Genomic DNA, 12356 nt, shown 5'->3' with positions numbered 1-12356 from the left:
TCCACCTGACTGCTGTTTTAGTGAAATAATACCTCAAGCCTTACACCTGAAATTTCATGTCATATAACACAAATATTTATTTTTTGCTCACAGAATGTGCTGTCTGCTGTTCACCTCCAGAGGTATTGTCTTAAGATCCTAACTAGGAGCAAGTCTTATCTGAGGAGTGGGCTTTTGTAGCAGACAGAAAAGAGAAACAATCAAAACAGATATTTGAAAACTTCTGTTGACATTTCAATGTCAAGTGACCGACTCTGGTAAGAACTAGGTGTGTTTAGCATAGTCTGTTACTATAGTGGGAGGCACTCTGTAAGCCACCTGACCCACAGCCCTCTACTATAATGGGAGGCACACTGGCCACTCGGGAGTGCTCACCTAGGCCAGCAGAGCACTGCCCAACTCTGAACTCTGGACTGGGAAACATTTTTTGGTTCAACTGTGGTGGCTTCTCCTACTAGTGTTGGGGATTGGCCTGGTGCTACGGATACAAGTGGATCTGGCTGCAGCCCAGACGAGTGCATTCTCTCACTTACACCAGACTTTGTTGTGTAAACTCCGCTCCCCAATTATCTTTGATTGGTTAATAAAGAAGGTTGGACAGCTTGTAACTGGGCAGAAGAGAAGTAGGCAGAGCTTTGGTTCCGAAGCTTGGGGTCTGAGGTAGGGACTACGAAGCCTGAAGAGAAGAAGAAAAGAGAAGAAAAGTAAAAGATGGAGAGGAAGTGGCCTGATTGAGCAGATCCAGGCCGGACAGGATGAATATCGGCAAGTAACTTGGAGGATGCAGGTGGGAGGTAGCCAGACTAGCTTAGAAAATTAGTTTAAATCATACCTGCCCAGTTATTATACTTAAAGCTGTTTAATAAATCAATAGGTCTCTATCTCAATTATTGGGGAGCTAGCCAAGTCATAATGGAGCCTTCTAGAATTAATAAATAAATTCAACATCACACTAGCAACAACATTTCAGCTCTAGTTTTATTCATAGCTTTACTTTCCCCCTCTGAATGGGATGAGCTTCTCTGTCATTGTTGAGCTTGGCCATGTTAGAGGGCATTAAGGACTTTGTCCTGTTGGGGATCTCCTTTTCAAAGCACTAAGAAACTTTGCATCCAAAGATGGCAGGGAAGGTCGTACATCTTTGCAATCCACTTCTCTTCTTTCTTTGATTTGTTTTACTGTTACGTGTGTGAGTGTTTGCATGCACGTCTGAGTACTATGTGTGTGCTTGGTGTCTGTGGATCAGACAACTGCGCATCAGATCCCCTGGAAATGGAGCTATACATGGTCATGAGTCACCTTGTGGATTCTGGAAACTGAACCTAGATTCTCTGCAAGAACAGTAACTCTCTTAATTGCCGAGACATCTCCCCATCCCTCCTCCCTTGTAATCTTCTACTCTTCCTTGTGTTACCTACAGCGAATCTATGGTTTGCTTGCTGTTTATCATTCACTTTCAGGATATATTTATGCTTTTTAGATGTATGGAACTAACCATAGAGTGTGTTCTTTTTATTCTAGCATCTTTTATTCAGCACAATCTTTCTATATTTATCTATGCTGTACTATGCATACTTGGTGCATTTATTTTTATTCTGAGTAGCATTGTGTTGTACAAATGGCAACCACAATTTGTTCTCTATTCATCTACTGATGAATAGTTAGATTGATCCATAGACTTTCATTACAAGTGAAGCCACTGAACCTACGCACACTTGTATGCTTCATTTTCCTTTGATAAATACGTAGGTATGGAATGTCACATGTCTTTGTGTGCTGACTGGCCTTGTTTAGTAAAATGTCTGCACAAATCTTTTTGTCACATTTTAGTAGGTTGCTTACATTCATAAAACTGAGTTTCAAATATTCTTTTTATATTCTGCAAACAAATACTTTCATAGATCTATCTTTTGTAAATATATTACCCCTAGCTATTGCTTGTCTTCTAAGTCTCTTCCTAGTTCTCTGATGAACATGTTTTTAATTAATAGGAAGTTATTTGAACTTCTAACAAGACAGAAGTACTGTAAGATACTGTTTATGTTTCCTTAGCCACTAAATATATGGTTATTTGTTACTAAATTAATGATACATAAATATACATCTAATTTTAAGTAATATCATTCAACTAGGTACAACTCTAGAATATTATAGTAAGTTTGATCAAGATAATGAGCAGCTATCAACAGAAATAAAGAAGCACTTCAATTAAAATGGAACTGATTATCAATAAGGACAGGATCATGGACTAGATATGGCCATCCCTGCATTCAATAAAAGTGGACAGATGGAAGGGTTCTGACAATCTGGTACAATTTCTTTCTTGTTTTGGATTCACTTTTTAAAAATATTTATTTTATTTTTATTCATGTGTACATGTGTGCCTGTGTGGATTTGTATACCTGAGTACAAGTGCCTGCAGAGGCCAAAACAAGGCACAGGATGCTCTAGAGCTGAAGTTACAGAGGGTGGTGAGTTGCCCAACACGGGTACTGGGAGCTGAACTATGGTCCTCTGAAAGAGCAGGAAGTGCTCTTAACTGCTGAGCCATCTCTCCAGCCCCCTCACTTTATTTCTTAAACATTTTCTCTTTGAACAAATTCCAATGAATATTTCTAGATGGTGCCCATGTGTAACACTAGATGTTACCTTTGCTGCAAAGCAGATGGTCCTTGTCAGGTCCAAAGGAAATTCCACTTACCCAAATTCCAAAAGGCAGAAGAGACATATAGCTACCTAGGGTGCCTATTAGCATACCAAAGCCCATGCTGGCCTCCAGGACCCCTCAGCATCACAAGTATCACAAGTACTTGCTATACGTTGCAGAGTCCATGAGCACTAGCACCCTAGCTCTTCCCACTCCTCTCCTACCCTACACTCCTCTAGCTCACAGGTTTCCCTTCCCAAGGCAACTCATTCTCCTCAGAACCCAGTTACTTGGACTATGCTCTGTTTCCTGCCTCTCTCCCACGTCTTCCCTCTCTCTTCGTCTTGCCCTTGAGCTCCCTTTCTCTGTTTCTCTCTGTTCCTGCTTCTCTCGTGGTTAAGTCCACTCTACTGACCATGTTCAGTCTACTTCTTTCTCTCTCTGCTCTGACTTCTTACAGATGCCTCGGGCTGATCTATCTATCTATCTATGTATCTATCTATGTATCTATCTATGTATCTATCTATGTATCTATCTATCCATCTATCTATCTATAACAAAACCCTTTCCATTACTCATACCATAGAGCAGTCACGTCATCAGTTTATACTGAATATTTGAGGTGTCTGAATTCTAGTCTCCCTCAAGACAGTTTGAATTTTAATACCACAAACTTAGAATACATTCTATACTCAGTCTCCTATGCACAAATCGTTGTTCCAATAGACTATAGCAGCTGAAATACAGGTGGACCAGGTTCAACAAGGTTTAAAAAGTGAACATTATTCACTACATTTACAAAGGATTGTGAAGGATTGTTAGGACATCCCCATGGAGTCCAAGGAGTTAAGTAAACCATTATCCTATGGATTTATAACTGTGAGGGAAATTGTGTTTGAACCTGCTGTAATCAGAATGAAGACCTTTCTACCTCTTTGATTGCTTGCTGAGCTTCTGTTCCTGGCTTTAAGAAGCCTTTAATGGAACAAGGCAGAGCAAATGCCTATGTGATGTTCTAAGAACTCACTATCCTTGATTAGAATAAAGTTTGCAATGAATAATGTATATAGTGATGATTAATCCTGATTCCCCAGTTGAAAACCACACTCAGGCAGTATACCAATGGAAAGACTTGGACACTGAGACTATAACACAGTGATAAGAGCAAGCATTCCTATGTAATTTAAGAGTTATATACAAGAGGATAATCCTAGAGGAATTAGAAAAGATAAAATCACTAATTATAAAGGTTTATCCATGTCTCAAAAAGCTAAAGCTACATCCATGAAGATACTGGACTTCTTCAGAACTGGCTCCAGAGATGTTGATACCTTAGGATTATAGGAAATGCCTAAATCTGAGTCTTACTAAGAATCAAATAAAGGCTTTTCCCCTGCCACCGCTGAGTTGCGCAGAGGTGGAGGCTCAGGTGTGTTCAAAATTCCGCCTCAACCGTAATCCACCGCCATGGCCGAGTAAGGCATTGCTGCTGGAGGTGTAATGGACATCAACACTGCTCTTCAAGAGGTGCTGAAGACCACCCTCCTCCACGATGGCCTGGCACACGGCCTATGAGAAGCTGCCAAAGCCTTAGACAAGCGCCAGGCTTGCATCCAACTGCGATGAGCCCGTGTACGTCAAACTGGTGGAGGCACCGTGTGCTGAGCACCAGACCAACCTGATTAAGAATGATGACAGCAAGAAACTGGGGGAATAGGCAGGCCTCTGTAAAATTGATCAAGAGGGGAAGCCACGGAAAGTGGTTGGTTGCAGTTGTGTAGTGGCTAAGGGCTCTGGCAAAGAATCTCAGGCCAAGGATGTCATCGAGGAGTACTTCAAATGCAAGAAATGAATAAATAAAACTTTTGCTCATTTGAACAACAACAACAAAAGAATCAAATAAAGGAGATTTCCATCAGAGTCTTGCACAGCCACTGAACTCCCAGCTCTTATTTTTCGGCAAAGTCAGAAGCCCGAGAAAGTTTGGGAGGAGCGTCTCAGTTTCAACCCCTGTGATCAGCGGTTTGATGAGGATGCAATCATCTCATCCAGCTAGCAGATACACACCGAGTGCCTGCTGTGTGCCAGGAGCTGCTCTTGGTTCTGGGAGGGCGATGGTTCTTATCATTCCCTAGAAACAGGCGCATATATTTCTCCCATTGTTAAAGGCATGAAGACCAGAGAGTCTGAGGAGGGAGGACTCACCAGTGGCCAAGCTAGTGCAAGCTTGTGACAATGTAAGGCTTCCTGCAAGGGTGTCATGCTGTCTTTCTTCTGCAAGCTTCTTAAAGGGAACTAACTCTGGCTTTCTATATCTAACACTCTACCCTGCAATCTCACCAGAATTTTTTAAATTAACATTTTCAGAGTTGACACAATAGGGAAATTAGGATGTACTTGCAATTAAGGGTATTTATTTTAAAAGCTAACTTTTAAATTCTCAGGCCTAAGGAAAAAATGAGACTAATTTCTTATATAAAAATGCAAAATTTTAGATTCCCTTAATTATAGTTAAAAATGTAACTGCAAACAAACGTCAAACCAGAATGCCAAAACAACAGCTTTAAGCCCTATTTCACAAGTTGTTCTTTTAGAGATGTCTTCACATTGTCAATCAAAGAGATAATTTTGATTTTGTCACAGCTCCTGCCTCCATTAGAAACAGCAAGTGTGTGACAGCATAAGAAGCTAAGAAGATAGCAAGTAAGCTGCTCGGGAACAGGAAACCAGAGAGAATGGCAGGTCTGGGAGAAGCACTGGTTGTACTATTGAAGATAGTATCAGGCCCTTCCTTTAGTAATGCTATGTTCTGATAATGACGTCAGTGCGGAATCACTCCAAGGATTAATTGTTACGTCTCATGAATAAAGCAGATAATACTGAATTCAACAGATATTTGCTGAGTATCATCATGGTGACAATAGGCATAAAAAATGATGCTTTAAGGAGCCAGTGTTCTAAGAAAGCAGAAGAAGCAATGCTTCAGAGTGTCTATAACCTACAAGGCACACTGCCACATGCTTTAGCACCCACAAAGGACAGCTGGTAATAGTATGCCCAGTCTGCACATAAGAAAATGGATTAACTAAACTGAGTTGCCCAAGCTTGACAGTGGCCATGCTGGGAGTGTAAATCTGTTTGTTCAACTTAAAAGCCCACAAAGTACAGAGCCCTTGCAGTACCACTGAATTCCTTGTTGTTGTTTGAGGGTCATACTGTGTAGCCCTGGCTGGCCTGGCCTGGCTGCAAACTTGCAGTGATCCTCCTGCCTCAGCCTCCTCCATGCTGGGATTACAGGTGTGTACCACCATGGGCAGCTGTAAGTCTTTCTGTGTGTCTAATATGAAATATGTCTAATTACTTCCTGCTGCTTCTAAGTTTTATTGATTTGCTCCTAAAGGGAGAATGTTCATCACACTGATGACAATGTCAACCATGTGTACTTAGACTGATTCTCAGAGGAGAGTTTCAGAAACATTTAGGAGATAGGAGGAGCTCAACAAGCAGCACTCACCCGAGTACACAGATAAGCCTCGCTAAGCCAGCATCATTGAAATCAGGGAATCCCAGAGAGTGAGAATCGTTCAGATGTTCATGTTCTAAACCTAAGACTTCTGAGGCTTTTCTCTGTTACAGTGTATCTTTTTGAGGATTCTAATTATGTGTGTTCTTTATAGAATACATAATTGTTTTTAGACAACAGGCAATCGTTATGGCCATTGGTTATTAACCCATATTAAAAAGACAGGGAGGATATGTCTGAAATTATTGATGTGCCTAGGGCCATCAGAATATATTTCTAATATGTTTATGATATATACTATAATGTATGCCTAAATTATACTGATCGTGAATTTTCTGTGTCCACACAGAAGTTTCCTTTATGCTTATGAATGCTCAGTCTTCCAGCAGGTAATCCTTTAATAAGCCTGACTGTTCTAAATGTCTTGCTTATTAGATTGAAGCTTCTATTATGCTGTTTGAGGGGATACTATGTAATAATGAAATTCAGAAGAAAAGGGTTGATGAAGAGCCAGATACGTACAAAGACAACATCATTGCAAGAATCAGGTTAACTGATCTCTCAAAAAGGAGAAGAAATGTGGGTGACATTAGTTCTGCAGTTGTTACTTAATCAAAGAGAAGAAGAAATAAAAATTAGCCTAGATAGCACCAGAGACAAGCCTGGTTTCTTAGAGAACTGTGAAGACCTTTTAGCCTACAGTATAAACAGGCGACTCCAATGGTCCACCGCTATGTGGGGGAGAAAGAGCTCTGGGCAACAAACCCAGTTACCTAGTTATAACATGCCTGCTATCTATTGCTGTAGCCCTATCCCAGATTTAGTCTCAGAAAATAGCTATACTTATGAAGGAGAATAAACAATTTTCAAGATCTATAAATGATACTTATCAAGTTAACAAAAACTTTTAATGAGATTAAGATGATAGAAGAGGGCCAGCATGGTGGTTGATCACGGCCTATAGATCTCAATTTGACCACTGGACACGCATAAGCGCGGAAGGAGAGAACCAGATGTACAAAGTTGTCCTCTGAGTTCCACTGTATGCTGTGGTATTGTGTACACACACACACACATACACACACACACACACACACACACACACACACACACACACAAAGCAATACATACATTAAAATATATATATATATAATAACAAATAGCCAACAAATAATCAGCTTCCTATGTACAGAGAATAATAAAAAGTAAAATTAGATCAATATGTGTAAAAGGAACACCCTCTGTGCCCTTATTTTAAAAATTAACAACAGGGGAAAAACCAAATGTTATGCTAAGTGTTAGATATACAATTAAAACAGAAGGGTTCAGAGCGAATGAGTGAAGACATTCTAGGCAAATTAAAATAAGAAAGAAATCAGAGTTGAAATGTTACTATAGAAAATGCTAATTCAAAGGCAAATGATCAGAACAAAGCTACCCTGAGAGTCTGGGCTAGAATGCTTTTAGTCCCATTGATGCCACCTTTATGGGAATATCAGAAGGATGGATAAAAAGAAGCCAATAAAAAGGAAAAGTAGTAAAAAGAAAACAAACATTTTTATGTTAAAAATAGCATCCACCAATTTTGGGGTGAGATTACAAATATTCACAGATGATCAAATGTTGAATAAAATTCTGAGAACAATGCAACCTAAACACCATCTCTGCTTTGACTAACTGGGAGCCTCTCTACAGGAATCACTTGAAAGTGAGGTAATGGAGCTCAGTGAACTAACATGTGAAATGTGTCTTACTTCCTGACTTTACTGTTATTATACCCACACTAAAGTTTCAAATATATATTGAATGCTTATTTAAGAGAAAATATTTTAGAAGACTTATTGTTGACTGCACCTTTCATTTTTCAGTGTTACAATTTCCTCCTGTGTCTGGTGCAGGAGAGCTTTGCTCAGCTCTAGTTCATTTTCTGTGAGGTTGATTCTTCTTTTTATATCTTCTTCTTGTCTTTCTTTTGTAGTCAGCTCTTCCTGTAAAGTTTTGTAAAGTTGTTGACAAGTAGTTAAAGAGTCTTCCTTTTCTTTAAGTAGCCTTTTGTGCCTAAAAGGAATTAAAAAAAAAAAAAAACTCACAAGCACGCACTAGATACTATGACTTTATAATTATACGACAAAGTCTTATACTATACTTTTCATTATAACTATACTAAAAAACAAAGATGTTACAAACAGTTCAATGGTATTAAACTTTTCCCACTGTGATAACTAACTTCATTGCCAATTTGGCTGAGCTGAGCACCACCATGGTGTCTGCAAATGTCTATGAGCGTGTTTCTGAAAGGTTTAAATAAGGAGGGAAGACTCACTTTGAATATAGGCAACACCATTTCATGGCCCAGGGTCCATACTGAATAAAAAGAAAGAGGAATATGTATTCCCATAATTCACTGCTCTCTATTTCTTGACTGTAGATGATGTAACTAGTTGCCTCATGCTTCTGCTACGATGCCTTCCCTGTCATTATGGGCTGTACTTATCTTTAAAGTGATCCAAAACAAACAAAGTGATCCTTAAGTTGTCTTTTTTTAAAGGTACTGTGTTCATGAAATGAGAAAAGGAAGTTGGCACCACAGAGTGAGATAACGAACCATGTAGTTCTTAGGCCTTGGGAACTGGCTGTGGGAAGAATATGAAACAGTTTGGAAGTTAGGGCCAGAGAAGCCTGGGACTGCTGCGAGCAGAGTGTACTGGGCCACTCCAGTAGAAAACAAACCTCTCAAAATGCTGAGGGAAATGCACATGACTTCCCTCATGTCCTGAGAACTTGAGTGAGATGGAATTCAAAACAAAAGGACTAATTGGTTGAGGAAAAGTGAGACCAGATAACTGTCAGGCTGTGTCATGGCTGCTGCTCACTGTTCTGTTCAGATCTACAGTGACAGGGAGTGACAAGTAAAGCAGAGTGATATGAGAAACATGCAGTTTGATGAAGAAAGGACTGTCCGTTTAAAGTTGCTGATAAAGCAGGTGCAGACAAAACAGTTGTAGCTGTTAAAGTCTCAGGCCACTCAAGACAAGCCTCAAACTCTATGAGAAAATGAGAACGGGGCCCCTCCCACATCAAAATATGCATATTCACTTAAAAGAGAGACTGAGCTGAAAAGGCCCCAAGGGAGTCTTTGTGTGAAAACAATAGCTTTAGAAGCATTGTCTCAGATAAAAAGACATCGGAATAGGCATTAGGTACAGGAACAGAACCAGGTAGTGCCATCTACCTGGTACTCGAGATATAGGCATGGAAAATACAGGGATTCTCAGGGAGGCGTGGAAACTTCCACCACATGGTCCATTAAGCTGCTGAGGCTAGTCGGACAGTGGTGGTGCACGCTTTAATCCCAGCACTTGGGAGGCAGAGGCAGGTGGATCGCTGTGAGTTCGAGGCCAGCCTGGTCTACAAAGTGAGTCCAGGACAGCCAGGGCTACACAGAGAAACCCTGTCTCAAAAACAAAAACAAAAACAAAAACAAAAAAAGCTGCTGAGGCTAGGTAATGCAGGGGAAGGTTGGATTCCCCACAAGGCAGGCCCGCAGGCTCTGGGGAAAGCTGTGAAGGTGAAGCCAAAGCTGCAATGGAGAGCACATGATATTGGAGAGGCCAGGATCATAGACAGGGCATGTGCTGAGGGACGCTACAGGCATGGCAAGGAGAAAGCTCAGGAGAAAGGCTATGTGTACTGCGGGAGGCATACTTGGAGGGACAGGTGCTGTCGAAGGCCATTAGAGCCCAGATAATTCTATTACAAGCCCCAGGTGTGCCGTGTGGACCTGTAGGATTTGGTGTTTGTCTTGATGGGTTTTGAGTTGCTTTGGTCAAATCTTAGTTTGCTAAAATTCTGTTCCTCCCCTTTGGAATGGGAATGCTTACTCTGTGAAGCTATATAAATATTCTTATTTTACAGTAGCTGATTTAAAAGATTGCCTTAGGTCTCAGAATAGAATAGACTTTGGATTTTGGGAAAGTGTTGGGATTTTTAAAGACTATAGGTATGCATTCCAAGATGAGAAACAAACTTCAGGAGCCAGAGTGGAAGGATAAGATATACAGTAGTAAGTTTGGAAGCCAAGGTAACAAGGGTAGAGCTGCAACTGTACATCTTCCTGTCAGGTGGCAGGATGTAGAATGATTATGGAAATATTCTGGTGGTATATGTAAGGCTGCTCTGAGAAAGGTCTAGTAGACAAAGAAGACCTACCCTGAATGTGGGAGATATTATCTCACAGGCTGAAAGAAAAGGAGAAGCAGGTTGGGCGCCAGCACTTATCTCTGTTTCCTGACTACATACACCTCACACCCCATGGAGTGACCCCTGTTCCTTCTGAACCCACGAGTCAAACATAAACTCTTTTCCCCTTAAGTCACTTTTGCCAGTTATTTTTGTCACCACAAAGAAAAAAGCAGTAACACCAGTATAAGTGGAGACAGAGACAAGGGACGGCTGTGAGATACTAGAGGTCCAAATTAGGCATTACATACGTAAGCAAGAAAATAGCAGGCATGCATATTCTCAATAAGAGGATCTTCAAAATATTGTTTAAATTCAGTTATTAAAATGTTTATTTAAAAATTTCAGTATATACCTTGATTCTGAAATAACGGACTCAAACTTCAGTTTTCTAAGTTCTCTTTGAGAGTTATCAGCATCATTAGATTTTTTCCTAAGGCAAAAGGATTTTGAAATAGTTAAAATGAATTATTTCACAATAAAAATTTTTGTATATCTTAAAATTTTCACATTGTTATATTATTATCTAAAGACACACTTAACCAGATCAGCGCCTATCAGCTGCGTTGTGTTTAACTAAGAAGGGTACACTCTGAACATGATCAAACAAACCCCACAAAGGAACAAGCAAGAGCCCATCTTACAGTATCAGGGAACTGATAAAAGTGGGGAGAGTCTGGAGGGAAGTGACTCTTGGACTGAAGAGACATTGTAGAGTCAGATTGTATGGTACAGCATTTTAAGCCTGGGCTCAGTCTCAGTACGAACCATGCAGGGCAACCAAAACTCTGGCAGAAAATGCCAGTCTTTCTGGCCCTAAGAACCAGGGCCTCAACTGCTGGAAGTGACGTGAAGTGTTAAGCCTGAATAAAAGATAGGTTAGGAGAGGTAGCTTCGATTATGGGCTCTGCTGGTTTCCAAACTTCAAGTGCACAGGGCAGATTCCACACAGCCCAGGTGAAAATAAAATAACTGAAATGTGATGGAGCTGGTGCCCTGGAGATAATCTGTAGTGTAAGACCAGCCAGGTTACTCGCCTGCCATTAGTTTTGTTTTGTTTTTGTTTTTTCAACTTGGCACAAGTTGGAGTCATGTGGGAAGAGGCAATTTCAACTGAGAAGATGCTTCCACCCGATTCACCTGTGGCATTTCTTGATTAATGTGAGAAGACCCAGACCACTGTGGGTGGTGCCACCCCTCAGTCATAGAAGAAAGCGGGCTGAGCAGGCCAGAGGGAGCCAGTCAATTAGCAGCATTCCTCCAAGGTCTCTGGGGCAGTCTCTGCTTCTAGGTTCCTGCCTTGAACTCCTGCCCTGCCCTTGCATTAGAATGGACTGTAAGCAATAAGATCAAATAAGTTCTTTCCTTCGTAAGTCACTTTTGGTCATGGTGCTTATCACAGCCATAGCTAACCAGGACACTACTTGAGATGAGACCATGTAACAAGTAGCTGTCCATAGTGACAGCAGAATACTACCAGGTCACAGGTCACATTGTGCGTGCCAGACAAAAATTCTCAAATCATCACAAAGGTACTGGGGAAATCAGAAAATGAAGTTATATGCTAATAAGAGCAAAAGCTCCAATACCAGAGTGTCTAGCTGGGTTTGAATGGCAAGCTAGGCCTTCACAAACTAGTCATCGTGATCGTCAGAAGCCTACGGTAGCACAGACTGTTCAGTGAGAGGTGACAGCTGCTAATAAAGTATAGGTATGTCACAAGGGTCCACAGATTAGAAAATGTACTGTGTGTAACTATTTTAGACATTCAGTGGTCCCCTCTCCACGTCTGTGGCTTTGCCTTCCGAAGTTTCTGCTATTCTACAACAGTTAAAAAATACAAACAGAATGTTTCAGACCTAATTAGTAAGTTTTAAATTGTTCACAGTTCTGACTACTGTTTTGAAATCTATTGTCCCATCCCATCCTGCCAAGGGTAGTCATCAC

General features: G+C 40.7%; 1 protein-coding gene, 1 long non-coding RNA gene and 1 pseudogene across 11 annotated transcripts in view; 2 read left to right on the top strand and 1 right to left on the bottom strand.

The window, feature by feature from the left end:
- The window catches only part of LEKR1 (leucine, glutamate and lysine rich 1), a 158542-nt gene that overhangs the window by 45943 nt on the left and 100243 nt on the right, over window positions 1–12356 (bottom strand). For all 5 annotated transcript variants that reach the window (XM_084768792.1, XM_084768793.1, XM_084768796.1 and 2 more), the window contains 2 exons: window positions 10765–10842; window positions 8025–8228 (listed from right to left, as the gene is read on the bottom strand). In XM_084768792.1, coding sequence (XP_084624918.1) covers window positions 8025–8228; window positions 10765–10842 — 282 coding nt within the window. The remainder of the gene's footprint in view (window positions 1–8024; window positions 8229–10764; window positions 10843–12356) is intronic.
- Window positions 1–12356, top strand: part of LOC311590022 — a 30262-nt gene that overhangs the window by 3729 nt on the left and 14177 nt on the right. The window contains exons 4-5 of one of the 5 annotated variants that reach the window (XR_014776727.1): window positions 94–257; window positions 5291–5519. The exons of 1 other annotated variant lie outside the window; for it this stretch is intronic. This is a non-coding gene — a long non-coding RNA (uncharacterized lncRNA). Of the gene's footprint in view, window positions 1–93; window positions 258–2132; window positions 2374–5290; window positions 5520–12356 lie in introns of those variants that run through there. 3 more of the 5 variants (XR_014776729.1, XR_014776726.1, XR_014776728.1) reach the window with 3 other exon arrangements.
- Window positions 4088–4628, top strand: LOC311590358 (small ribosomal subunit protein eS12-like; annotated as a pseudogene). The gene has a single exon. The product of its transcript is annotated as a small ribosomal subunit protein eS12-like (transcript).

The sequence above is a fragment of the Acomys minous genome, assembly GCF_964271855.1.
Source record: "Acomys minous genome assembly, chromosome: 19".
Taxonomy (NCBI): domain Eukaryota; kingdom Metazoa; phylum Chordata; class Mammalia; order Rodentia; family Muridae; genus Acomys; species Acomys minous.
Note: the sequence above shows the minus strand (reverse complement) of the source record. Positions and strands in the feature narration are given on the sequence as shown.